The sequence below is a fragment of the Panonychus citri genome, unplaced genomic scaffold, assembly GCF_014898815.1.
Source record: "Panonychus citri isolate SS breed McGregor unplaced genomic scaffold, ASM1489881v1 Contig00138, whole genome shotgun sequence".
Taxonomy (NCBI): domain Eukaryota; kingdom Metazoa; phylum Arthropoda; class Arachnida; order Trombidiformes; family Tetranychidae; genus Panonychus; species Panonychus citri.
The window spans coordinates 4,939,374-4,966,455 of NW_026515543.1; the positions used below are offsets into that span (position 1 = coordinate 4,939,374).

The 27,082-nt window shown below is 30.8% G+C and overlaps 7 protein-coding genes across 7 annotated transcripts; 5 read left to right on the forward strand and 2 right to left on the reverse strand.

Annotated features, from left to right (window-relative positions):
- Positions 1 to 68: 68 nt before the first annotated feature.
- Positions 69 to 1,645, forward strand: LOC128393606 (pancreatic triacylglycerol lipase-like). Its single transcript, XM_053353798.1, has 2 exons — positions 69 to 879; positions 946 to 1,645. Exons 1-2 carry the CDS (start codon positions 204 to 206, stop codon positions 1,422 to 1,424), a joined length of 1,155 nt encoding a protein of 384 aa, XP_053209773.1. The 5' UTR covers positions 69 to 203; the 3' UTR covers positions 1,425 to 1,645.
- Positions 1,414 to 5,769, reverse strand: LOC128393604 (exostosin-1-like). Its single transcript, XM_053353796.1, has 8 exons — positions 5,506 to 5,769; positions 5,159 to 5,231; positions 4,705 to 5,062; positions 2,684 to 4,637; positions 2,513 to 2,614; positions 2,366 to 2,455; positions 2,133 to 2,293; positions 1,414 to 2,049 (listed from the first exon to the last, which is right to left on the reverse strand). The coding sequence occupies exons 4-8, from the start codon at positions 4,544 to 4,546 to the stop codon at positions 1,662 to 1,664; spliced, it is 2,604 nt and encodes an 867-aa protein (XP_053209771.1). The 5' UTR covers positions 4,547 to 4,637; positions 4,705 to 5,062; positions 5,159 to 5,231; positions 5,506 to 5,769; the 3' UTR covers positions 1,414 to 1,661.
- Positions 5,770 to 6,136: 367 nt separating this feature from the next.
- Positions 6,137 to 7,580, reverse strand: LOC128393609 (uncharacterized). Its single transcript, XM_053353802.1, has 3 exons — positions 6,603 to 7,580; positions 6,380 to 6,535; positions 6,137 to 6,315 (listed from the first exon to the last, which is right to left on the reverse strand). The coding sequence occupies exons 1-3, from the start codon at positions 7,578 to 7,580 to the stop codon at positions 6,253 to 6,255; spliced, it is 1,197 nt and encodes a 398-aa protein (XP_053209777.1). The 3' UTR covers positions 6,137 to 6,252.
- A 1,140-nt stretch (positions 7,581 to 8,720) lies between these two features.
- LOC128393605 (fatty acyl-CoA reductase wat-like) lies at positions 8,721 to 14,157 on the forward strand. The gene is made up of 7 exons (XM_053353797.1): positions 8,721 to 9,424; positions 9,833 to 10,122; positions 10,195 to 10,374; positions 10,440 to 10,778; positions 10,861 to 11,109; positions 11,202 to 11,459; positions 11,735 to 14,157. The coding sequence occupies exons 1-7, from the start codon at positions 9,350 to 9,352 to the stop codon at positions 11,826 to 11,828; spliced, it is 1,485 nt and encodes a 494-aa protein (XP_053209772.1). The 5' UTR covers positions 8,721 to 9,349; the 3' UTR covers positions 11,829 to 14,157.
- Positions 12,911 to 14,449, forward strand: LOC128393787 (motile sperm domain-containing protein 2-like). The gene is made up of 2 exons (XM_053353998.1): positions 12,911 to 13,629; positions 14,374 to 14,449. The coding sequence occupies exons 1-2, from the start codon at positions 12,911 to 12,913 to the stop codon at positions 14,447 to 14,449; spliced, it is 795 nt and encodes a 264-aa protein (XP_053209973.1).
- A 653-nt stretch (positions 14,450 to 15,102) lies between these two features.
- Positions 15,103 to 16,243, forward strand: LOC128393788 (mite allergen Der p 3-like). The gene is made up of 2 exons (XM_053353999.1): positions 15,103 to 15,538; positions 15,598 to 16,243. Exons 1-2 carry the CDS (start codon positions 15,354 to 15,356, stop codon positions 16,241 to 16,243), a joined length of 831 nt encoding a protein of 276 aa, XP_053209974.1. The 5' UTR covers positions 15,103 to 15,353.
- A 435-nt stretch (positions 16,244 to 16,678) lies between these two features.
- LOC128393267 (uncharacterized) lies at positions 16,679 to 18,798 on the forward strand. The gene is made up of 4 exons (XM_053353405.1): positions 16,679 to 17,108; positions 17,984 to 18,160; positions 18,243 to 18,347; positions 18,416 to 18,798. Exons 1-4 carry the CDS (start codon positions 16,992 to 16,994, stop codon positions 18,488 to 18,490), a joined length of 474 nt encoding a protein of 157 aa, XP_053209380.1. The 5' UTR covers positions 16,679 to 16,991; the 3' UTR covers positions 18,491 to 18,798.
- Positions 18,799 to 27,082: the final 8,284 nt, after the last annotated feature.

Consider the following 27,082-nt stretch of genomic DNA (forward strand, 5'->3'; position numbering starts at 1 on the left):
ATTTGAATTTCCTTTAATTTCTCCAATTTCTTTCAAAATCAACAATTGTTTCATCTCTGATTAGTTTTTAATTGCGAATAAATTATTTTAACCATGAGGGCTTCTAACTATTCATTATCATCGCAAGTTAATCAACCTTTAATTTTGGACTATCAATCAGTCAGCATCTGGTTAATTAACCACCAACAACGACAACGACAACGATGATGTTTTCCAGTGATTTACTAATTGTTTTCTTCTCATTTAATTTAGTAATTATTTCCGTTAATGGACTAACAGATAGTAATTTAATTAACCTTGACGCTATTATCCCTTGTTTTAAAATAAGATGCTATTCTCAGAATCTCGGCTGTTTCAAGCCGTTAATCTCTGGGTTGATTATCCTTTTCCCTCCGATAAGTGTTTGTCCCGAAACTCCGTCAATAGTTAATTTGACCTTTCGAGTTGCAAATCAAGAAAATCCAGCAATGTTTCTAGAATCACCATCAACAAGACACCCATATTCCCGTCTAACTCCAGACCGTAGTTTGGCCTTTTACTCTCATGGTTGTTTCGGCAGTTATGCCGACAAGTTTTCCCTCTTCACTGGATTGGGTCTACTTCGTGACTATTACCAAGTGGTTCTTAGCGATTGGGTTCGAGGTGCGAATCCACCGATTATCCTAAAACAACCAGCGATAATTAATCTCTTCTTGTGTACGGCTAATTGTGAAATTGTCGGTAGAAAAGTAGCCAATGCTTATAACTTTGCTGTCACAAGGCTTGGCATAAATCCCGAAAACATAACGGTAGTCGGACACTCCGCTGGTTCAGCGTCAACACATTTCACCGCTGTCTGGCTCCAAGAAAGGTACAAAATGACACCTTACGAAACGATCGGTAAGTTTGCCAATCTAATTCACAATCAACCCTTCGATTCATTTAAATTCTCTCTATCGCCTCTAGCGCTGGACGTTGTCTCTGATCCTTATCAGCCGTCAACTGTTTTCGGTGTATCAAAATTGGACGCTATTTATAACACTGCCGTTCACACGACATACAATTTCCCGGTTCCAATAGTTTCTCATGTTCCAGCGGCGTTAGATTTAAAAGTGGGCTCACCTTTTGCCCTATCACACACCGATCTATTCGTTAACGCACCTTTTGGCCTTATCGTTAAACAACCTCCATGTGGCTTATTACCTTTTTGCAGTCACTTTTACGCGATCATCGTTTACATGGCTTCGCTGTTCGGCTGTCAATTTGAACCTTGTAGTTCGAGTTTCCTTTTCCCAGGTCAAAGTTCGGGCCCAACGGGTGTGGCAAGTTCAGTTTACGGTCGACGAGGTACACTTTGTATTAGCGTTTCTGCTTATCCTTTGACAGAATGTAAATGTAATCAAACGAAAGGAGGAAATTTGAGAAAACATCGAATTCTAAATTAATTATCTCTTTAATTAGTATATTTATTGCACACATTTTTACATGTATATTGAACTATTTACATGAAGACTTTTGTTTTCGATTGATTAATCGTCGTTTAAGTAAATTAAATATAAAAATGCTTCTTATTCAATATTATGGTCCTTTTGTTATTTGCTGGAGTTATTTTCATGATTTGGTTGAGTAAAAAGTAATATGAATTGTTGATGATTTTATCCAAAAACGAGCTGATAATTTGGTTAATTAACTGTTTCTGATCGTCGATATTTTTTCCTTAAATTGGAAACTGAGTCTTTGAAGAGAACAGGATCAAATCTCATTTGACTTTTAATCAGTGGAACATAATTAAAGGTTAAATTGTATAGATAAGTGAAACATTCTTGAGATCCGGTGAATGATTCAAATTTACTTGTTAAAGTATTTGAGGTATTAATTAAATTGTAAAGTGAACTACTACTATTAGAGGTTCGTTTCCTTTGTGTCACTTTAATCGGTCCTTCTCGTGTTATATGGGAGATCAGAAAATTGAAAAGCAAATCAACACAAATCTCATCATCCCAATTGTTTGGATCTTGTGAAAAAAATTGATTACTTGATATGTAATTAGTGTAAAGATTATTGTAATATCTGTAAAGATGAAAAACAAAATGAAAAGAAAAAAGGGAAATTAATATTTTATCAATAATCTCAATTAGATTAACAATCAATACCGATGATAAAAAGCTGCATCAAGAAGTATAATCGAGTAATAGTTAGTCCATTTCGAGGTATAATACCATCGCGAACGAAATTCATCATAATAATGATCTCGAGCGGTAAAACCAATGATTCGATGAGGAAATGAGCACCAAACCAAATAAGCGAAATCCAACTAAATAAATCAAAAGGTGAAAATAATTAACAATTAGAATAACAATTGACAATTAGAAGACAAATAACAAACCTCTTCAGCGGTAATCGTTGTATCGGGTTGAAGAGTCAGAACTGCATAAGTTTCAATTTCTTTGTACGGTTTAAGTTTGGCATTAATTGTCTGAAAAAAAAGAAAAACAAAAATTAGTTACAATCAACTAATCAACGATTAACTTACTTTAATTTCGGGTACGATCACATTGACTAGTGAGGAATCGTGATAGGGATTTTTAAGTAAATTAGACGGAGGATTGTCAGGTAAGGTCCAAATGATGATTATCTGTGAATAACAATCAATACAAAAGGTGATTAAGTTTTCGTTTAAAAAAGCTAATTGTAATTAACTAACTTTGATCAAATATTGAGATTTAGATAATGATTTTATCAGTCTATGGATTGAGCTTGGCATAATTGGCTTATTTATATAAAGTATTGTTGTGAAGCCATCAAATGGATCCTTGAGATTTGTGGATGATGAAGATGATCTTGTTAATTGTGATGATGTGGCTGATTGTTGTGATATTAAAGATGATGGAGAAAATTGTGAAAGTTTCCCGTAACCAGGATAATCTTTCAATTGGCAACTATATTCAGTATCAAACCAAATTGCACCGGTAAAACCAGAGAAACCCGGATTAACAAGATTCCATAGAAATGAATTTAAACTTAGATGGGAGTGAATTCGTTCATTAATTATTGCTATAGTTGTGAAAACAATTTTCTCCACACTTGAGAAATAAGTATCGTAAAGGGATTTACTTCGTGAGGCCATTTTCTCAATTTTTTTCCAATCATAAGATCTCATTATTTCGGGAAGTTGAAGGAGACTTCGTTCATCGCCTTCGACAACGGCCTCAGACCAATCGATTACATCTTCAAATGGTTTAACCCAATTGTTTGAGAGTAAAACTGGAATACATCCGAATGCTAAAGCTTCTAGAAATCGGAATGATCCCAATCGACGACCTCGAGGTACAAGGCAAAACGTTGAATTGGCCATTAAAGATAAATAATCATATTTATCATAATCTCGATTATCTTTGGTACATCTTTCGTCTTTGGCATCTTTCCACTTTTTCCCGTGTTTACAGGTTGTATATATGAGAATATCGTGGTCATTATGAAGATGGTACAAAGTGTTACGAGTCTCACTTCCAATTCCATGAGTATATCTTTTACCCTTGAAAACGAGAAGATTTTTTTTCTCATTAACCTTATATACATTTGTTTCAACCGTTTCAAAGGCAATTTCATCAGCCAACTGATATTCGGGTCCTTCATCGGGCTCAATGAATGTTTTCCCTCGGATTGGATGATTTTTTGAGAAAAGAGGAATTGAAATATCAAATCCTGGTCGAAAATGTTGATAACTGAAAGATGCTTTCGCCAAAATTGAATATCCAAGGGTAAAACCAGCTAAATCCAATTCTCTATAATCAGGCCATGTACCAGAGTAAAGGTTAAACACAATATGATTACGACCATTGTCCAATGGTAATAAGGAGGGTAAATTTTTCTGAAAATCAAGGCTAAGTCGATCTCTATCAAGATAATCGTAACGGGTAATAAATAAACAAGCTTTATCTGGATCAGGTTCATAATAAATAGATGATTCAATGATTGTAATAATTTTCTGATAAGTTGATGATATGGTTAAAGGTGGAGATGAAGATTTGAGTTTTGATAATTCTGGGTAGATATGTATTCTTAATCTTTCACCGGGTGGACATCGATTAAAGTTGAAACAATTTGAGAAACGACAATCACGAGGAAACTCAGGTAAACCGGAATTTTCTTTATCCAAACTTTTTCCTCTCTTTGTCTTTTCTTCATTGGTAATTTCTTTATTTTGATTGTCGATTGATGATAAACTTGACTTGGGATAATTTTTGGTATCACCTTTAGAATCTGAAGAATCTGAAGAATCTGAAGAATACCAAATTTGTCCATCATCTAAATAACTTAATCGAACCTTTTGTTTACTAGCAATTGGCTCCTCTTTTGATATTCTCTCACCAACTTGACTAATCTTGATTGTGGTCAGTTTATATTTACACACAAAACTGAAATAATTATCAATTAGGGAGCTTCTGGGCTTGAGATTAGATTGTCCAGCATCACAGCTATATGAGATTGCTTTTAATATGAAATAAATAAGGATAAATAAAATGGTGGCCAGAATAATGAGAGAGTATCGCTTTTTTCCCTTCATCTTTTTTGATTGTTATTAGCTCCAGATTCACGAATCTCGATGGAAGCGATGATGAAGAATTGAGTAGAAGTCACAAGAAAAATGTTTATACCTGGAAATTACAGAATAGAACATTCAATTAATATAAGAGAAAAGAATTTGAATAAAATCATTCTTACCGTTTTGTTTTCATAAATGTAACGATCGCTGTTGATTTCAGCTTTTGTCTCTCTCTCTCTCTTTGTCTCGCTCAGTCTTATTTCCAATGATTTAAATATATAAGTTCGCTTATTGCTGATGATATGAGGTTAATGTCAACTTTGATTAAGATAATTAGATGACAATTAACATGATGATATTAGAAGATAAATTGTAGAAAATATAATAGTTTTGTAGAAATGTAGACAATATTGTTGGCAGAGGCACCGAATCCACTATTATGTTGACTGGTGATCTCTCACATAGAAAAAAAACCAAATTCAATCTTGGAAATCACATCTTGTGGAATCAGGAAAAGAGATAATCTAATTGAATTAACTGTAAAAATAAAAGATAAACAACAATTAGTACAAGAGAACAATTTAAATTGAATAATTTCCAAGAGAAATCATTCACTGAGATTAAAATACTTACATGGAAATGACCGGACAAAATAACCAAGAATAAATTGGAAACCATAGTAATTGGCAATTGTTCACAATTAAATCTATAATACAAAAGTGGCAATAAATAAAAATCAAACAATTAGAATGTAATAAAACACAAATAAGACAATAAATTAACAATTAACACAGACAAGGAATAAAGGAAACGAACACCGGAAACCATCATGGAATTAACTTCAATTAAAGAACAAACTAAAATTATGAGGTTGTACCCATGATCTTCAAGTCACTTAAAACTTAAGTTTATCACAATTAACTTAATTGGAATGAGAATTAATCAATTAATGGACTGAATTCAACCCAAAACATACAAACCTTTTCTCAATCATCTGTGGTCATCAATAGCCAATGAAGAGTAAAATAATAACAGAAACAAAAATAGAACAGAAAAGAAAAAAATTAGAATAAATTAAAGGTTCGATTCGTAGAAATTAAGATTCAACTTGTTGATCGGTCCAGTCAGTGATTAAATTGATTAAAAAACAAATAATAGGAAATTAAAATGGAAACAATTTAATTTAATTAACCAAATTTTGCCTTTTCCAAAAATTTGGTTTATTGTTGAGGGAAAAAATTAGTTATTCAACTTCCCTCTAGGGGACGTTCGAGTTTCTCTCTTTCTTTTTCTCTTTCTTTCGGATCATCTGTTTTTCCATGAGATTTTTTTACTCTGAATTTGAATTGTTTTAATTTCGTGGTTTTAATTTAATTTATTTTCTTTAATTATTTATCTTTGATTCTACAATTAAATCTATTTATTCTAAGGTAACTAGAAGATCGACTGTTAATTGTGAAAAATGTTTACTTTTCTCTTTAGATTTATTAACCATAACGAGAGATTTTCTTGAGAAAAACAATCAACCTTCAAGTGAGTTAATCACTTGACAATTTAGCGAATATTCCTGGACAATTAACTGGTTTTCTATCATGGTAATTATTTTATCTATGAATGGACTTCTAATTGTAATGGTTAAAGTTAATTTGGAGATGATTCATTTGGATATGTTTGGGTCCAATATGGAGATTGATTTGTAAATAGATTTTGGTTTTCACCAATTTAAGCTAATTTCTGGCTCCATAGGTTGAAATCATTAACATCAATAGAGAGACACCTTCAAGTAAAACCTGGTTAAAGAAATTACAATTGTTATTAAGACGAGAAATCAATGAGAGATGAGATATTACCAACCAAACAATAATGTTCCGAACAGAATTGAATCGCATTGAATATGGTGAAAAATTTTCTCTCCTGAACCGATTCTACCAGATTAAGAACAATTAACCGAGTTCGCCAATCAATTTGTGAATATCCAAGTTTGAGAACAGAGTCAATACAATGGTCAATCTAAAATTGAAAGTACAAAACAAAAACTCAACACCCAAATGAAAATTCCAGTTGATTGAATGATTACCTTTTTCTGAGTGTAAATTCCAGCAAAAAAATGGTAACATTGACCAGAGAGGAAATTGAATATTCCAAGAACGGATAGAAAGAATCTAAATCCTGTTGACATTGGAACGAAAAAGATGAGATAAAGAAGAAGAGCCTGATTAATGAAAGAGATTAAGAATGTTGGTTCACTAATCCGAGACCAAAAGAGACACGATTTATGTAATTGTTTCAATTGTTTGGTTAATTTTAGAATCAATCCTCTTGGAGTTGATTTTCTACGATTATCAATCATAAACGTGGATCGTTTCATCAAATGCCTTGGACAATAATCGGTAAGACCGATAAATTTATCCAACTGGTCAGTCAACTTATCCATTCGTTGACCCAACAGGTAACCATAAGACGGAAACAAAAGGTAGGACACTCCCCAGTGCGATGAACAATTATAACCACCATGAATATTGATCAGCTGATGAGCTAAAGTATAGCGAATAAATTGTGGTGGAAAAGTGACCGTAAGAACTACCGACAAAAGTAGTAACGAGATGACGATGGACATTGAATAGATTATCTCAATTCTCGTGGTTAACCAGTTAATCCGATTTGTTAGTCCAATATTTGGGTTATGCTTTTTTCCAATGGAATCAAAGATTGAATAGATTTTGGCCCATTCCTGATATTTGACCTTGTTTTGAGTTCGAACCAGAAAAAGAGCTGAATAAAGTCCACCACAAAGATAGAGGAGGAAGATCAAGGTCGCTTGTTTACGAAATTTACCCGCCGGGGCTGCGAAATCACCAAAGATATAAATCCAATCCGAATCATCGTCCAGTGAGATTAAGACAATATCTCGAGCGCACAAAAGTCCAACCTCAACAATCCCAAGCCAGGAAAGTAAACTAAATATTAACCTTAATTGTTTGGAACCACCGGGAATATAATTTAATTGAATTGATAATCGACGAAAAAATTTTGACAAAAAAGTATCTCGATCCATCGTAATATGAGATTACCACAAAAAGCCACGAATAATCAACAATCAAGAAAATCATACCTGATGATTTAATTGATTTCTAGACAAAAAAAAATAGTTAATTGTCTTTAATGATTTCAGTTTACCGTTTGGTGTGTTAATTAACTAAATTTGATTTAGATATATCTAAGGTGATATTAGTAATTAACTTTAACATTCAATTGATTTTATTTTACAAAAAGTTAAACATCGTGAGACTTTAATTGCATGTTTATAGTTAATTGTTTTCTTTAATTATATAAGTTTTAAAATCAACGAGTGAAAAAAAAGGTAAATCAATTTAAATCAATTCTCAATTTTCAATTAGAAAACAAAAACAAACAATTGACTTGTCAGATTATCGTTGTAATAGGTAATTGTTATTAATAATTTCCAATAAGAAGGACAATTAAACGTCGTTAATTGTTAATCATAGTAACTAAACAATCTTTTGATAAATTGTTGTGTTAACAATTAACATGGTGATGACATTGGAAAAATTAAATTATATATACTGATTAAAAGACCTTGAGTAAGTTCATAAGTATCAACAATTAACAAATTGTTTATCTTTCCAAGTGATTGTGAAACCATCATCAAAAATATTAGTTAATTATTATCAATAGTTAATCTTTAACAATTGTAACTCTAAATCAACCTTGATAAACAATAATCAATTAAATATGATTATATTAATAATATAAACAATTAAGAAAAAAACTTTTAATTTCTCAAAAGTTATTCGAGTTTAAATACAAAATCAACTTAGAAGACAATTTTAAACCAGAGATTAAGAGAGTTGATTAATCGCACCAGCTAATCCAAGATTAAATATTTTAATCCACTAAATAGTAAATGATCGTAATTTATCAAATTCTGAACTCGAATATCACCCAAATGAACTTTTACCCTTCGAGCGAGATACTAATAGTTTTCGCTATTTACTTTTGGACTAAACTCGAAACTTGTTTCAAAAGTTTACAGAGTAATTAAGGGTTAATGGTAATCAAATGGTAGCACCTCCACCACTTTCAATCGTAATTAATAATTACCAGTGAATGACATTGACAATAATTGTTTATAATCAAGTGATATTTACGTTAATCAAAGCGTTAATATGACGATCGAGGTGCGACAATTAAATTGGTTTGCAATTTAGTTTATCTTTGGAAGGCCTTAAGTGAATCATTGAGAAATCAACGAGAAACAAATTAAAACAGAAGAAAATTAAACTGATTATTTAGTTGATTGGTTTGTTAATGTGTTCGCTTTGTCCAGTTACAAATTGATTTGATTTCAAGGTTAATTAAGTTAATCATGTTTACATTGGATTTTCTTACGAATTAATTGTTCAATCATCTTAAAGGATAAACATCCTATTGAAAACTCGTTGACAATGAAATCGATTCTCAGATGATTAAAGGTAAATGTTTAACAATCATACAAATTGTGATGATGATGAGGAAGAAACAATGATGAGTGAGTGATATCTCCCTCACACTCTCTCTCTCTCATCTCTCTGTTGATTAAATGAATTCAGTAATTAACTAAATTTTATCACCAATGAGACTGATGAGTTACATGAAATCCGAGTCATTATTTAATTTTTAATTGTTCAAAACATTTTCCGCAATTGTGTTGATGTGAACTTTTTTTTATTATATCAAATTGATTATTTGTTACTATAAAGAGATAAAAATTAATTTCAATTGTTTAGTGTTAGCATTACAATTAATTAATATAATTAACTACCAATGGATTCACCAATATCTCAATTTTTTGACGGCAAAAGTGTATTGGTAACTGGATTTTCTGGATTTCTTGGTAAAGTGAGTAAATTGTTTCTCTTTTTTTCCCAATCTTAACCCTAATCCTAATCACAATTAACTAATTATTATGATTAAATTGATTCATTGAATCTTTTGATGATCATTGACCAGTGTTTAACTAATTACCTTTCAAGGTGAATTAGTAAACGTTTACAATATTTGGACTGTTAGGATTTTACCTTCAATAAATCAACTGGATTTAAATCATAATTCAATATTTGATTCACTAATCAACATCCCAATCAAATGATTTACAAACTGACCAATTATCATCACCGATTTAAAATCTCAATATAAACAATTTTCCTCAACCTATTGGTCAATAGGCTTTCAAATAATTTTACCGAAAATAACAATTTAGAATCAACTGATTGCAATTAATTTCTAATTCATATTTTTCCCCATTAGGTATTGGTGGCGAAGCTTGTGAAAAGCACCAATGTCAAAACGATCTATGTCCTGATTCGGGATAAAAATGGCCTAAATTACAAGCAACGGACAATCAAGATGGTGTCCAACTTACCTTTCAGCGTGGATAAAAACGCCAATGTAAATTATTCAACTCGTATTGTACCAATCAAAGGTGATCTTACTCATCCCGATCTTGGAATTGACTCAAGTGAAATTGAGACCTTGCGACGAGAAGTGACCATTATATTTCATTCCGCTGCCGAGGTCAGATTCAATGTTGGCTTAGCGTAAGTGTAGATGAGCCGAAAGAAACAAGTAAAACTCACAATCATTTTTTTTTTCATCTTCGAAACTTTTAGGACCAATTATGTTCAAAATGTCGAGGGCACTGGGAACCTTATCAAGTTATGTCGAACCTTTGATAAAATCGAAAGTTTCGTGCACTTATCATCCCTGTATTCTGCTGGTAATCAACCAATCGTCGAAGAATCCGTTCAGTCGTTGCAATTTGATTTCGATGAGATGAGTAAATGTTTAAGGTACGAACAATCAACTGATCGAGTGATTAAAAAGTTAATCATTTTTGTTTCTTTTTCTTGACCAGTAAAAGTAACGATTCAATGGAAGATCGTCTTAAAGAGTTGCAAACTCGATTCCCAAATTCTTATACCTTTACCAAAGCCATAGCCGAAGAATTAGTCGAACAAGAGTTGCAAGATATTCCAGTGGCCATTATCCGTCCATCGATCGTTTTTGTTTCCGAAAAAGAGCCAGAACCAGGTTGGGGTGACACTTTACAAGGTATCCAAGGAATAGCGATCTCGGGAACAACCGGACTTTTACAAACGGTCAACTGGAACTACTGGACACGCTTTGAAATGGTTCCCGTTGATCTTTGCGCTAATCTGACCATAGCAAGCGCTTGGTACATAGCCGAGAAAAGGTTAATTTCTCATGTTCGAAATAATTTTTCTTCCTCTATCCAAACTAATCCATCTTCTTCTCTTCCCATTTAACCTCAACAGCCCAACCAAATTAAAAGTATTCAATTTCTCAACTGGACCATTTCACCCTGAATGGACATTTGGACGTTTCTTTGGTGCAGCTCGTGAATTAGCAATCGCTTATCCAAGCTCGAAACAATTAAGACCCTTACTCGAACCTCCAAGGATTAAAAAAGCGTCAATCTTTTTCCCGGTCGAAAAATTCATCTACCATACACTTTTCGCTTTCCTTATTGATCTAATTTTATCTCTTTTAGGTTACAAGAAAATGTAAGAAGTTCAGACAAGAGAAAAAAAGATCAAAATTCTAATTTTCGAATTTCGAATTTCAAATTATTTTCTATCCTTTATCGTTCTATTAGTTTATATAAACACGCTCAGCGACTCAACGAAGGCCTGGATCATGTCAGCTTCTTTGCCACTCATCAATATCAAATACGAACATCTAATTACATTGATCTGATCGAAAGTATGTCAACGAAGGATCAACAATTATTCCCGAGTGATTTACGAAAATTGGACTTTCTAAATATCGTTCGAACCTTTTACTTTGGATTTAGAAAATATTTCCTCGGGGATGATGACAACAATATCGAAACAAGCAGAAAGAGAGTTAAATTGTAAGTAAAACAATTAACTAATCAACCCGAAGAGTTAAATGATTATCAATGAAATTAACAGGAAATTAGGTTAAAGCCTCCGACTGATTTATGGCCTCGACTCATGTTAATTACTTGATTTCCTCGTATAAATATCATGTCAACCCATCGTAATTTACATCACAATTACGTCAACAATTTAGTTAATTGTTGAAAATTCTATTTTCCAAAACAATTAATTCTAAATCAATGATATTAATTAATTTACTTTTCTACCTCTTCTCATTTGTTCACAGAGTTTGTTTCATCTACCGATTCATTCAAGTCTTTTTCTTGCTAATTTTTGGTTACACTTTAATCACAATAATTAATTGTTACGTTCTCACCTGATTAACCATCGAAATCGTAAATTGTAATCAATGGACAATTTAAATCACAATTAATATTAATCATTATCTTCTTATGATTCCTTTTCTTTTCTCATAATCTTTTCACTTTGTAATTTAAATTTTTCGCCATCAAAATTCATGTATCGCAATTAAGAAATAAAGTGAAACAATTTATTTGTTTATACAACAATTTAATCAATTAATCAATTAATCAACAACTCTGATCATGTTAATGACCTTAACAGTGAATGGAAACAAAATTTAATTGTTATCATTAATCTTCATGTTCATTTTTACTTGACCTTTAAGGTTTAGATTAACTTTTAATTGTGATCAAGATAATTAGTCCCAAGTTAATTAATCAGATTTCAATTAACTGTTACAATTTAAAGGAAACTTATTGACCTCATGTTGGTTAAGTAGCAACTTGATTGACCATTAAACTTCAAAATGACCAGTATTTAATTACTCAATTGCTAATTTATTTGAAAAACAAATCGGAAGTTGATCAACAATTTAATCAAATATTAAATTGTTAACAAGTTTAGTTAAACTAACGATGAAAAAAGGATGTTAATTGTGACCTGCTTCTTGTTTACAAGTTTTAATTCAATTCTCTTGCTAATTTGTTAATTGTTGCACTTAAATCAAATTTTATTTACCTTTCACTTGAACGAGTAGAAAAATTTTTTTGACAATTAGTAAATTGTTCAAACAGATTAATCGAAATGAAGAAATTTAAAGTCACCATGGTTGATTCCTATTCCATTTAATCATCTTAATCCAGTAGTTAGTTAATTCACTTGTCATCCGATCGTTAAATTGTTGTTGTTTTCATTCACAAGAGGTCTGTCATTAGTTAATCATTTAGATTCAACAATTATCATCATCATCATCGAGAGGTTTAAATTGTTTAACTGATTAAATATATAAGATTGTAATTAAAAATTTTCTTCCTTTCACTTTCTCAACAATCAATTTCAATCATTCAACTGAATTTGAAACAACTATAAGAAATTATTTTTCTGTTAATTGTTGTGTTGAAAACAATTTGTGATTAGTTAAATTGTGATTCTCTAAGTTATGGATTCAGAAGAGATGAAAAAATCAGTTGACCAGCTACGAAAATCGTTCATTGATGATCCAGATTCTGGACAATTGGATCCTCGTGATTTACAAATTGTCAAGAATTCCGATATTCCCTGTATATCGTTCATTGAGACAACGGCCTCACTTTCAAAAGCCCTGGACACCATGAAGAAACACTGCCAATGGCGCTTGAAGGATTCAATCAACGATCTGAAAGCTTCTGACCTTCCGATTGAAGTTTTCCGTTTGGGTTGGATTTACTATTCGGGTAGTGACCTTTCAGGTCGACCCGTTATGTGGATCAGATTAAAGGTTCCCCTTGGACCGAAACCTTTGCTGTACAAATATTTCACTTACACAATGGAACAGGTTCGAAATCGAACTCTGGCCGAAAACATGAAGCCCGTTGTTGTTTACGATTGTCGAGATCCAAGTATCGATATAAGTGCTCTTAAGGAATTAGTCAACATTGGAATTAATCAGTATCCCCCTTGGATCGAGTATATTATTTTCCTCGAAATGTCCACTGCTTTCGCCTTTTTTTGTAAAGCTTTTCGATACTTTTTCCCGAAACATCTTCGAGATCATATTCAATTTTTATCCATCCCCGAGTTGGAAACTCTCATCTCAACGGAAAATTACCCTGATTACATGGGAGGAAAAGTGACCACAATTGACCAGTCGACTCTTGAACAATGTCCAACCTTCAAAGAGTTTGCGAAATCTCAAAAATTAAGTGAATCAGAAATCAAATCAACTGAACGTTATTTTAATCAAAACGCTGATAATAACAATCATGTTAAAATTTAAACAAAGACAATCAAATTATCCAAAAACTGTCAAAAAAAATGATTGAACTGCGACTAAAGTTACAAGATGATCTTTTATATTTCCCAATACTATGGACTTTCAAATGGCCATTTCAATAATATCATCACTAATACAAGACCAAAATGTACAACTTCGATACCTTATAGTGACCTGAAAACTCATTAGGTCGACATTTAACTCTAGATTTATCAATATTAATAGATTGACCTTTACTATCGGTAAATATTACATGAACGATATGTTATGATAGTTGGTTCAAGTTTGGTTATTATTCAGGTTCGATAGAGATTCGGATAAACATGACCACTTTCCGTTACGATCAATTCTGTATGACAATTTTTTTGTATATAAAAAAACTCACTTTGACCAATAGAAATAGTCAACATTTGTTATGAATTTGATTCCATCAATTATTGTTTTTTCAAGAATTAATAAATGAATAAATGTTGTTGTGTCCTTATAATTTGGGTCTCCGATGAACCATTTCGGGTTACCTTAATTGACCTTGATTTAACCTTGATTATGGTTCTATAACTTTTTCTGTCCCTGTTTCAAAAAAAGTTGATAATACCTCAATATCTTCAATCTATTACTAGTTGGAACTACATTTTCTCGTAATGTTCAAGATCGAGGAAAGTTGGAAAAGTCGACAAGAAAAGGCCTCGAACTATGCTCACACCCAAGCAATTTGCGCTATTTTAATTTAGCCGCTTTTTGGGTAATACAGTCACACCTCTCTAATTTCACCCCCACCGGACCCAAAAAACTTGTGAAATTTGGGAAATTGTGACTTTATGGAAATCTATTAATTCTTAATTATGAAGGTGAAAATCAATTTTTTTTGCATTTACTTATTGGAATCTTATTTACAACACCGAATTGATCCTTAACCCTCTTCATTATATCTTGTTGAGTAACTTTTCTCTTTCTGTAATAATAATCTTTGGGATCTCTCAAAAAAATGATGCAATTTACTGGCTGATTCCATAATTTAAGCCAAATTAGCTCATTTTCATTGGACAAAAACACAATTACCATGGTGAATCTCACAAATTGCCCTGAAATAGTGTGATTGTGAGATTGGAGAGTGTGACATATTATGACTATATTCTCTATCTCCTTAATCGGGGAAAAATTAAATTGTGAAATTAAAGAATTTGTGACATAATAGAGGGGGCGATTAGAGAGGTGTGACTGTAATTGACAAAATCGCTCCATGTACTGAATCTCATTTCGCTGCCGAGGTCAGATTTAATCCTCCAAATATTAGATGTAAAATCTCATAGAGAAAGAGTGAAACTTGAAAAATTGTTTCTCCATAGATTGTACTTGTTTTACAATCAAAGTGAGAAAAATAATCCATAAGTTTTTAAAGTTAATTAAATTGTAGTAATCAACGATTTACAAGGTAAATTAATCTTCCTGTGAAGGTCAACCAAGTACAATCAGTAAACAATTTAATTAAACACTGTTTCTCATTAAAATCACCTTAAGGGGATCATTAATTTCTGAAACCATATTGATTATGTTGAGTTGAGTTTTGCCTTAATTGTCAGTTGATCATTAAACCAATTGGTGCAATTAGATCAATACTTGTGTGAAAATAATGTTCAACTCACGTCAATTGATTATTTTAATTATTACAATTAGTGAGACAATTTTTCCAGCTCAATCTATCAATGATTGGAGTTTAAGTACAATGGTTTCTGTCCAAAAAAACGGGCGACACATTTGTACCGGCGTTTTAATCACAAACTCCGTTGTCTTGACCACTCGACACTGTTTAATCGGGTAAGTGTAATAAGATTAACACTAATAACACTAATCCATTGATCCATTTCTATATCCAGAATTACAAGTGCCTCAATTTTATCAGTTCAACCAAATTTCGATGGTAAAATTTATTCACCAACCGATCCAAAGAGTGAATCGGCTCAAGTTCTTGATTTTGTCGTCCATCCAGAGACACGAATAAGTAACGATATTGGTTTAATTCAACTCAACTCATATATCAAAACATTGAACTCAACCGGAAGGACAATCAAGATAATGGGAAAAGATGAACAATTAACTGGCGATGAAACTCTGATTCTGGTTTCATGGGGCTACACAAAATCGTTGGTAGTTGAAGGTGAACTGTCATTAACTGCTGTTGATCTAGTGGATCAATCCGAATGTACCAAGCGCTTTGAAATTCCCGATAATCAGGTCGACCAGTTGATCTGTGGAAGGCCATATCGTTCAGAAATATGTCGCGGTGACGCTGGTTCCCCAGTGTTTGTAATTGACCCAACTAAACACACCGTAAAGGTGATCAGTCTACTCGTTTATTCAACAATTAAATGTTCATCTGATTTGTTTCTCTCAGTTAGAGTGTCAAATAGTCAAGATTGGATCGATAAGTCTCTTACAAAATTTCATGTAACTGTTGAATTAGCGAAACTTTTAGAGAAATTTGCTAATTCACTAATTAGCAAATTAAAAAGAAAAAGTTAATCAATCAAACTCGAAACAAAACGAAAAAAGGATTTTATATGTTATTGGGATAAGAGAATGAGATTATTTGTATATTAATCAATTGGTTAAAGATTGGAATAGAAACAATTGTGATTGTGATTATCTTTAATTGTTACAATTAAAATACGAAAATGATTGAAATAAAAATGAGACAATGATAATGACAGAAAATGAAAAGTAAATATTGTTTCATGTCTTTCGTGGGTTGAGGTTTCAATTGATGATAACTTCACATGAGGGATGAAGATGAAGATGAGTGTAGGTTTCATCCCTAACTGAATGATGATAAGAGAAGATAAAATTGTGAAAGAGAAGATAAAATTAGACAGAGAAGTAAAAGAAAGAGAAACCAGAAGAAGACAGAGAAAAACATAAACAAGGAAAGAGACGTAACCATATTTGTCAATACCAAGGGTTAGAAAATTGTTGCTCTTTGAGTTGCTCATTTTAAATTGTTGATTACAATTAATAGAAAAGGAGAATTAACAAAAATTAAACATCAACAAGAAAATTAACTAATTACAGAGAGAGAGAGAGACAATTAACTTATATTCTATTTCAACTTAATTTTTCTTTTTACCTGTTGATAATCTTTTCCTTTTTCTTTGTCTGTTCCCGGGTTAATCTCTCATCGATTTGGTTTTCCATCTTTCAATCAATTCACTTTCTCTTTTAATTTTATTGTTAATTATTCTTTAATTGTGACTGTTAATTGTTCAAATTAAAAATGTCTTCCAATGTGAGAATCACCCAAACAACAACCACCACAACAACCGCTTCGGTCCTTGTGATCAACACTGGTTATCTTAAGACCAAATTGGGTCTTCTCAAGTCTCTCATCTTTGTGAGTTAATTGTTACAATTTAATTTTCTAATTTTCTCTCTTTTTTGTCCCAATTAATTGCGATTTTCGATTGTCCATCTAATGGTCATTCTATCATTTCAATAATGTTCTTTTCTAAATTTCTAATAATCTTTCTCTCTCTCTCTCTCTCTCTGTACATTCAAATTGCTCTTCGATTTGTTTACATTTTCCTCTTCTACCACACCCTAGATTTATTGATTCTTTCATTAGTTTGATTAAATTGTGTTATTTATATCACAATTTAATCACTCAAGTCAATCACAGTTTCTTAATTAAGATTACCTCATTCACCTTTGATTCTGACAATGAATCATTATCATGAAGATTTCAAAATCAAAGCGATTGATTAATAATGAAATTGATTAGAAAACAATATTGACAATTTGATTGTTGATTCTGATTAATGATTTCATCTTGTTACAATGTTTTAATCAGATGGAAAATCTTAATCATTGAATTTAAATAATCATGATGATGATTAACTATTACAACAAACAATTAACTGAACCTTTTCCTCTAATATAAATAACCAAAAACCAAATTAGGTCAACAATCAAGGAAAATACTGTCAACAGAAAAGTAAACGATGTCAGAGATAAATTATGCTAATCAAAGCCAATTTATTAATAGCAATTAACTGTTGATATTTTAAAATTCATTTCTACCAAATTGCGACAATTAACTTAATCAAAATGCTCTTTTCGTATATTGTATTTGTTGATACACAAACGAAAACACTATTGAAATGATTCATCTTAAATTCACTTTCAATCTGATCAATAAGTAAATCAAAAGATTGATCACAATTAAGCTAACCAGTTAAACTAATCAATTTTTGTTTTCTTTTTCTTTAGATTTTAACATTAATCGCATTCATATTAATGTCGGTCCGTCATCGATACTTAATTGCCAACAACGATTTCTTATTTCTCTACCTAATCAATTGGTGTCATTTATATGCTATTTTCTTAATGCTAATTACCTGTTTATTTTCATTATCTACGGCAACGCTAATGCCAAAGATGACATTTGTAAGTATTGACAGTTAATTGTCAACAATTAAGAGTAACAAAAAAAAAACTTTAATTTGAAACTTTTTCCCTCGAAAATCAGGATTTTGTTTTTCACTTCTCAGCGACCATACTTTTCCTATTAGCTGGACTCTGGTCAATCTCAATCGCCATTGATTCGTATTATTCAACTTACAAAACTGCTTCGGTAATTAACCAACAGTTAATTGTTGATCATCAACAGTTTACTAATTGTTTTCTTTTCTCTTTTGTTAGATACTTGCCTTTTTAATTGCTCTTCTTCATGCTCTTCATGGTTACTTTTCCTACGCAACTTGCAAATTACATTAAATCATTTGGATAAATTGTAATCCATTAGCCAACATGATTGTAACAATTTTCCTCCTTCACTATTTAACTTCATCCATCAGGATCAAACAATCAAATTATAATACGAAACTTTAATTGCTAATCAATAATCTCATTGATTGTTCATCTTTCAATGGGAAAATCTGCTCTTCATCCAATTATTGTGTCTTCAAGATTAAAACATTTCTCTTTAATTGTGACAATTTGCTTATCTCAATCAATACTCTGACCTTTTCTCCTTTAATTAATAAGAAACAAATAAAATACTCTTAATTACAATTAAAAAAAAATCTAATTCGTTGTAGTTTTTTCTTTGACCGATAGATGGAAACACTAGCCCGTTCGTAAGAAACTAATTAATTTTAATTGTGATTCTTTGATTTTCTGATAATGGAAATGATTTTTAATTCTGACGATTGAAACTGAATTAGAATTATTTATAATTAAAGGTTATCAGTTTCTTGGAGTTTAATTTATTTATTATTATATGGAAAAACTTGATCAAAGAGGTAAAATTATTAAGGAAAATTAAAATAATCGGTTACATTTCCGATGATATAATTAATAGTTTGTCACTTGTTTTCGTATTTAATTAATACAAGAGAATCACTAATCTAATCTAGAAGATGATAATTAACATGGACAAAGAATTAAATTGATACAGGAAATGCATTAATACACTTGGTTGAACTTAACTGATTTTTTAAATGCAAAATTTGGCCTTTGGTCAAACAATCAGTAAAATTGATCATGTAATTAACTACCAACGTCCAGCTAATAGAAAGTAAATTAAATGATGAAAAGAAAATTTCAAATCGATCTAATGATTTTAACTAAACCATCACTATTAATAAAGTTGTTTTCTAGTTTTACTATTTTTTTAATGAGTTACTACAACAATTAGAGTATTTAAATGGTCAAAAACAACAATCAACTCAATTGTTGAATGGAAAATAATATTAACTTGGAACCAGAATGATAATAATTTGAAAAGAAAAACAAAATACAAAGGAAAACAAAAGCTCATGAACGAATCAGTAGTTCCCAAAATAATCATGATGAACAATTTTCGCTTCATATCATGAGTTTCGTTTTTACATAGATCATCATAACTTTTCTCATCTTCCATGAGTAATATACATCTCTCTCTCTCTCTCTCTCTCTCTCTCTCTCTCTCTCTCTCTCTCTCTCTCTCTCTCTCTCTCTCATTTTGTGGTCTCTTTTCACCCCATTTCACATTCACTTTCCCTCTCAACTTCCTGTAATGTGTATCTTCCGGTCTTGCTTCCTCTCTCTTTCTCTCTGTCATCTCTCTCATTCTTATACAACATCTCTCTCTCTCTCTCTCTCTCTCATTTCGCTCTCCGTCTGTCTCTCTTGTCATCATTATTACAACCAGCATCATCCACCTTCATAATCCTCGCCTTTGGTTCATCATCCTAAGTCCGTGAGCGTAGCAAAAAAACAGCAACATCTTAGAAAAGTAAAAAAAAATCCAAGATGAAGTTGAGCAGAAAAGTATAATAACTTAGGTATTATTTATTTTTCTTTCTCTCTCTTACTCTGAAGAAAAAAAAGATTGTTTCAAGATGATGATGATGACGAAAAGAAAGAAAAGAAAGAGAAGATAAACTGAAATTTACACCATAACTTTGCCTTGGAGCGATCAAAATTATCGTCTTACAAGTTGGACCAATTTCTTGTTCCTTTTTTGCTTGGACTCTTTTCTTTTACCTTCATCATCACCATCATCTTACCTGTTCACAGTAGTAATATATATTATCATTATTATCATCATAATGATGTTGATCATCATCATTATTATTACTTTTGCTTATATTTTGGTTCACCTTGTATACCCTCTAATTATTATTTGCAATGATAGTCCATTTATATAACATATTTATGGTATCAAACGGTAAGAACAGGTAATATTATATTTGTCTCTCTCTCTCTCTCTCTCTCGACACACCTTCAAATGATGATGATGATGATATAAAAAATGAAGAAATAAAATTATCAATTTGATGGGTTTCTGATGATGACGGTCATCAACTTCATCGATGACCTTTCGATAGCTACAATATTGATATTTCTGCAAGAGAGAGAGATAAGATTTTATATTATCTGAATTGAAATCGAAATTGAAAATTTCAATGATACCTGTAATTAGATGTGTATTTTTTATATTAGAATCATAATCAACTCTGTTGGCTGTAATTATAGTTGATTGTCAACTATTAATATCCAGCAGAGAGAGAGAGAGTGAGGTGATAATCAAGCAACAATCAACAAGGAACCACATAAATGACCCTTGGAAGACCTCAAATTGTGTGAGAAAATTTAAATTTCACTTTTCGTCACCAAAACGATTTTCTCATTATTAATTTTCACATTTACTTTTACAATTAAATTCTCAATAAACTCAACCAATTTACTAACAATAGTCTAACCATTGATTAGAATGTATCTTAATCAATCATTCACCTTAAAATATTGAGAAAGTTAATTGATAAAAGCAAAGTGATCAAAGTCTCGATTGTCAAAGGTGAAACTTTGTTTTCCTCATTGGACAAATTGATTACTTGTTGTTGACTTAATTAACTGACTGATCATATTACTACAATTAACCAGTAAATCTTATTGAACGTTAAGAACTGTTATCGTTTCGTTATTTTGTTTTTCTTCTGTCTTTTCTCTGTCAACTGGAAAAGAACAAAAAATTTTCTCTTCTCTTGAGAAAAAAAATCTTTTACTCTACATAAAATGATCCAAAGTCACTTTATCCATCATTTGCATCTCTCCTCCATCTTCATCGGCATCTCCATCAACTCCATCATCCTCATCATCTCCTTCACTCGGGAAACCGTTGGTTCTCATCCTTGACTTAGTTTCACTCTCTGATATCTTCACCATCTTCATCTTCATCTCCATCTCCATCTCCATCTTCATCCTCATCCTCATCATCATCATCATCTTTGTTTACTCATATTTCGTCCGTTATCCTTAAATGTGACAGGAAAAAAATCACTTTTTTCCAGGAGTAAATAACAATCTCACTTGTATATTCATCTATGTAAATTTTGAAAAAAATCTCATAATTCACATGGAAAGTCACAGAGGAAATGCTTGAAAGAGTTCTGGGTCACCGGAAGTTAACGGAAGTCAAAATAAGAGGAAAATCTCTCTAATTAATTAATTAGAAAGTAGAAATGTAATTTTACGGTGAGAATAATTTCCATAGTAAAAAAATCAAAAACAGTCTAAATTTAGTTATACAATCAAACTGAATTAACTTTTAAACTAATCTCCAAGTGGATCAACAACCAATTCAATTTGTAAAATCATTTGAAACAATTAAGTTAACACAATTATTGATACTCGTTGATTGCAAGTTGATGGATGAAATCTGAAAAATATTAAATGACCACAACCAGGTTGGTCTGTAAGTTGATTTCTCCATATGATTACTTTAAAGTTGCAACAATTAACAATCACTGATTGTTGGATTTACATGAATGATTTAATTTACGTCTATTTTAACTACCAGAAACGTTTTGTATCAACAATTTAGTCAAAGGTAAATCTCTGTATGAGTTTCACTTTGTTCACCTTTTTTTTGGTAACTTTTTTTACGCTTTAATGATTAACTTGTAAACTTATTTAACCATATCATAGGCACGGGACTGTCACCGGAAATAAAGGTGATCATTAACAATTGTAATTATCATCATCATCATCATCATCGTCGTCGTCATCGCTGTTGTTTATTTCCTATCAACAAATTTAAAATAATCGTTAAACTTTCCAACGATATTGATTAACGATTGAAATTCAAACAAAGAGTTGACAACGACCACAAAAGCTTAATTGTTCAGGCTAATTGTTGATTAATCTCATACTGATTAAAGGTTCTCGTTTTAATTATTGTTCATCCATAATGTCAACAGTGTTTCCCTCTTAATTACTCTTATGTAGTTAACTAATTGTTCAACTTACCGTGAGAATGATATTCATCTTGACCATGAAATATTCTGATTGTTAGATTATTATGAGAGTCTCTTAATGGATTTGATCAAACAATTAATTCATTAATTGTTTGAATCTCCATAAACCAACAGTGGTTAGAAGGCTAATTAATTAATCTAATAATAATGTTTGTCTATGTTGACTAATTAGATTTGCTGTTTAATTAATCATTTTGTTTGAATTTTTTTGCTGCTAAACCACAATAACAATTTAATATTCATATTCAACCATAAATGATAAACAAATTTTCCCTAAAGGTTGATTAGGATCATTGGTAATAGAGTTAATTAATAATAATAAGTACAATTAAAATGAATACATTTGAAATTAACAATATCATTAATTATTGTTGATTGTTTTTGTTTTTGTTACAAAGACAATTATATTTATACAGTTAATTACATTTTAGTTTTACTATTGTAATTTAACTAACTCAGAAATGAACAGAAAAGTTTATCCCAACAATCAAGTAAATTGTTTGAAAATTTAGGTTCAGTTTGTTTAAAAATGTTTTACCTTTTAAATGAATCAAATTACAATTAGTAAATTGTTGTTTATCTTTAACATGAGATAAATTTTCAATTGTTTATCATTGATTTTGTTTCTCATTCTCAGTTAATTGTTGTGCTATTGTTGTGATTGTCAATTTGATGACAAGTTAAAGAAGTACGAACAAAATTAATGTTAATCAATATCCACTTATAGTTAAGATTATCATTCAATATTTAACAATGTCCTTTAGGTAAACTAATCACAATTTATTTTCATTCGTATTAGTTTCCTAATTATTTGTTTATTCAAAGTCTCAAGTTTCTCAAACTTTTTTCAACTTTTTATCGAAAATTTTTTTTTTCCACCGACAGATGTCGCTTTGAACTCGAATAAATTTCCAATCAATTTATTAGAAAACAAATTCCAACACAATTAACTAATCACTTTTGTCCCTAATAATTAAAATATAAAATACTAAAGATTGATCATCATGTTTACCTTTTTGTTTATTGGTGTTTAATTGTTGATATATGATTAACAATTGTTATCTGAAAAAGTTAATTGTGTTAACTGAAATGAAAAAACTTTTTTTTAATTGTTTTTGTTTCTAATTACAATTAAAGATTAAATTGTTTTGGTAATTTATTATTATGCTACAATCATCATTTTCATCTACAATTAATAACAATAATTGTTAGATGAAATTAAAGGTAAAAACAATTGGGAAAAATAATTCATCAAATTGATCAGACACAATTGATTAATTTTTCCTTTATTGTTATTGATTGTTGGTCTGAGATTATCATTGAGATGTTAACGATTAACAAGCTAATCTGTCTATCTAATTGCAATTAATAGTGATCCAGGTAATCAGTTAATTGTTATTCATCCATTACAAGGTAAACCTACACAGATAGGAAAATATTTACAATCAAATTTTAATCTAAATTAACCTACGCTTTTAATTGTTGGTTTATTGATTTAACAAAAATCTTCTCAATTAAATATCAGTGACCTGAACTTAATTGTTAACTAATTGAGTTAACTAATAACATTTAACCATCACAATCAACACACCTTGACAATTTAAGATACTCTTTAATAATAATAATAAACCAAACCTTAATTTTCACAATTAAAAATCACCTCAAGTCACAACGACACAATTAAATTGTTTCAATCAATAACAATTAACGAGGATGGAAACAGTAACAACAATGATTAAACTTAATTGTGCTTAAATATCAACCTAATTAAATTAATCCAATCCTATTGATGGTTATGATAAATAATCCGAAAATTTCAAGATGATTAAGATACTAATTAACTTGATAGAATCTAAATCAATTACTGTTTCCATTTTTCAATTGATCATCTAATACAATTTACTAATCGGTTGAGTCTATTTATTGTTATTTGCAATTACAATCAACTAACCATCTTAAATCACAATTTGATTAAATAACATTCAACTTGAACTATTTAAACTAATCATCATTTATTATTAATATTTCACAATCAACTCACAATTTAAGTTGAACAGGATTAAAGGATTTCTGGTTCAAATATACAACAACTAAATCAACTGGAAATAATCAAAATAATGATCACAATCAGTTGATTAGTTGAAAGAAAAACCAATGAATGTATTTTTTATTATTATGAATTTTCATCAGAATCAAATATATTTTTTGACAAACAATTAACCCTACGGGCTTAAAATCAGGTTAATGTTGATCAAGGGAAAACTTTAATTTCAACTTGATTTTGTTGTTGATCAATTCAATCAAATTAGCAGATGATTATCATTAAATATCATCACAGGAGGCTTGAGTATCTCGTTAATCCAGTTATCTGAAATCACAGGTAATACTGATTAATGGGCAATGATTTACCTGGAAATAAATTGTTAACCTTCAAACTTTTGGAATCCATATTTATGATTAAATTGAAGAGAGAGAGAGAGAGAACAAAATTAAACTTTAATCACTGAGAATCAGCCAATCAATACAAACCAATCAACAATCAAAAAACCAATGAGAAGTAAATTTGATTGTTGGAAATTTAAATGAAACAAAATATTCACGTTGATTTGGAATCAGTTTTAATTATCATCACCCAAATGAGAACTCAATCAAAAGTTTGATAGAAATGAATGAGAAATATAAATTAACGTTACCAATGAATTTTGATAATCAGTGAAAATGCAATTTGCTCCTAATTGTGATTAGTGTAATTAGTGAGCAATTTGAATTGTTAATGTAATTGCAAAAGGTGAAAGAAAAGTTTCCAAATGGTTTACCTGGAAAAAGAGACACAAAAGAGAGAGATGAATATAACCAAGGTAAGAAAGAGAAGAGAAATATGCAAGAAAGGAAAGAAAGAGAAGATGCCAGAGAGAGAGAGAGAGAGAGAGAGAAAGAGATGATGAGGATGATAATGAAAGATAGAGAAGAAGATGAGGATGAAAAGAAAGGTGAAAAGTAAGTAGACCTTTTTATTGGCACCTCATCGGCTGCTTGAAATGTTTCCTCAGAAAAATTTTACCTTCTTCTTACCTTTCCAACTTGTTTGCAGATGAAGAAGAAGAAGATGAGGATGATAAGAGAAAGAGAAAAAGAAAGAGATTATGTCTATGAAGATTTTTTCTTTCTTCATCTTCTTATTGCTTCTTGTTAAAAGAAGCCCTAATAACCTCACCTCATCACGTTTTCCAAATATTTTCAGGTCCATTTTAGTTCTGGCTCCAGACTCACTTTGAAGCTTTGCTCCTCCTTTCATCTTTATCATCCTCATCATCATTTTCATCTTCATATCACCTTTTTTTCTTACCTTTCTCTCTCTCTTTCTTACCTTTGACCCCCATTTTCATCCTCATCATCTTGTTACCAGTTGCAATTATAAAATCAAAATGTTCTTTCTCCTTGGAAATGTACATTTTCTGGTAAATGTTTTAAGAGGAAGATTTTGGTTGATGATGATGAGAGGAAAGAGGCAAATGATTGATAGAGGAAGATGTTGATGATGCTGATGAGGATGATAAAGAAAGAGAAAAGGAAAGAAAGATTCTTCATCTTCTTCTCTTAGCTACTTCATCTTCCTCCAAGCACCCTGACTCTCAATTCGTTTGTTGTTGTTATTTTTTTCTCGTTTCATTTTTTACCTTTTGTTTATTTTACTTTTCTCTTCACCTTGATTTATATTCACTTATATTTGCTATTAATTGACATGATTAGCATTCGGATTATCAGTTAATCAAATCCCAGAAATGATCATATGTCACATTAGACTCAACTGTCACTCGTCAAAAATTGACATTTTTATGGATAAGAGAGAGAGAGAGAGAAACAAAAAAGAAGACACAAATCTTGACCATCGATGGTCAATCAGTATGACCGATGGTAGAAAAAGATAAAGAAACGATTTGTGTCTCTGTCTCTTCTCGTCCAGCGATGTCCAGGTAATGGCCTTTTCTTTTCTACTTCTCTTCGCTCTCGACAATCTTGGCCTGTCTTCTAAATCTCTTCAATGATTAACTTTGACTTTAATCATGTTTACAATTGTTTGTTGATTGTTTGGTAATTGTGGTCAGTTTATTTTTCTCTATGTTAGTTTAAGCAGATTTTCCTATTCTCTTTTATATCTTTGATTACTTTTGATTTCTTAATCATGATCAGTGATGATTCTCTGATGGATATTTGGTGAACAATGTGATTAAATCGTGATTCCTGTCGTGATTTAATAATTTACCTGATTCTCTATGTAAAAAGAATTAGCAAAAATTTATCTCCAACAATCAACAAATCATTTCATCTTTTTCTTTCCAACAATCAAATCAATTTCTAATCTTTTTCCAATTGCAAAATTACAATTCCATGTTGAGACTTAAATTGAATTGACCATAGACAATTTCAATCCATTCTCATCATGATAAAATCTTTCACAATTGATTAAGCTTATAATCAAATCAACTAATCTCAGGTTAATTTAATTATCTTCTAATTAATTGGGAAATTAAGTTAATCAAAAACGTACAATTTTACAATTACATAT

Coding starts and splice junctions, on each gene's coding strand:
- LOC128393604 (XM_053353796.1), bottom strand. CDS start 4,546: ATGAAGGGAAAAAAGCGATACTCTCTCATTATTCTGGCCACCATTTTA. Junction 2,615..2,683: donor AATCTCAATATTTGATCAAA/GTTAGTTAATTA, acceptor TGTTATTCACAG/ATAATCATCATTTGGACCTT. Junction 2,050..2,132: donor GATGCAGCTTTTTATCATCG/GTATTGATTGTT, acceptor TCATCTTTACAG/ATATTACAATAATCTTTACA.
- LOC128393787 (XM_053353998.1), top strand. CDS start 12,911: ATGGATTCAGAAGAGATGAAAAAATCAGTTGACCAGCTACGAAAATCG. Junction 13,630..14,373: donor CAATGTCCAACCTTCAAAGA/GTTTGCGAAATC, acceptor GTAATGTTCAAG/ATCGAGGAAAGTTGGAAAAG.
- LOC128393267 (XM_053353405.1), top strand. CDS start 16,992: ATGTCTTCCAATGTGAGAATCACCCAAACAACAACCACCACAACAACC. Junction 18,161..18,242: donor TAATGCCAAAGATGACATTT/GTAAGTATTGAC, acceptor CTCGAAAATCAG/GATTTTGTTTTTCACTTCTC. Junction 18,348..18,415: donor CAACTTACAAAACTGCTTCG/GTAATTAACCAA, acceptor CTCTTTTGTTAG/ATACTTGCCTTTTTAATTGC.
- LOC128393605 (XM_053353797.1), top strand. CDS start 9,350: ATGGATTCACCAATATCTCAATTTTTTGACGGCAAAAGTGTATTGGTA. Junction 9,425..9,832: donor TTTCTGGATTTCTTGGTAAA/GTGAGTAAATTG, acceptor TTTCCCCATTAG/GTATTGGTGGCGAAGCTTGT. Junction 11,460..11,734: donor AGCAGAAAGAGAGTTAAATT/GTAAGTAAAACA, acceptor ATTTGTTCACAG/AGTTTGTTTCATCTACCGAT.
- LOC128393788 (XM_053353999.1), top strand. CDS start 15,354: ATGTTCAACTCACGTCAATTGATTATTTTAATTATTACAATTAGTGAG. Junction 15,539..15,597: donor ACTCGACACTGTTTAATCGG/GTAAGTGTAATA, acceptor TTCTATATCCAG/AATTACAAGTGCCTCAATTT.
- LOC128393609 (XM_053353802.1), bottom strand. CDS start 7,580: ATGGATCGAGATACTTTTTTGTCAAAATTTTTTCGTCGATTATCAATT. Junction 6,536..6,602: donor GAATTTACACTCAGAAAAAG/GTAATCATTCAA, acceptor TTTCAATTTTAG/ATTGACCATTGTATTGACTC. Junction 6,316..6,379: donor GTTCGGAACATTATTGTTTG/GTTGGTAATATC, acceptor TTCTTTAACCAG/GTTTTACTTGAAGGTGTCTC.
- LOC128393606 (XM_053353798.1), top strand. CDS start 204: ATGATGTTTTCCAGTGATTTACTAATTGTTTTCTTCTCATTTAATTTA. Junction 880..945: donor GACACCTTACGAAACGATCG/GTAAGTTTGCCA, acceptor TATCGCCTCTAG/CGCTGGACGTTGTCTCTGAT.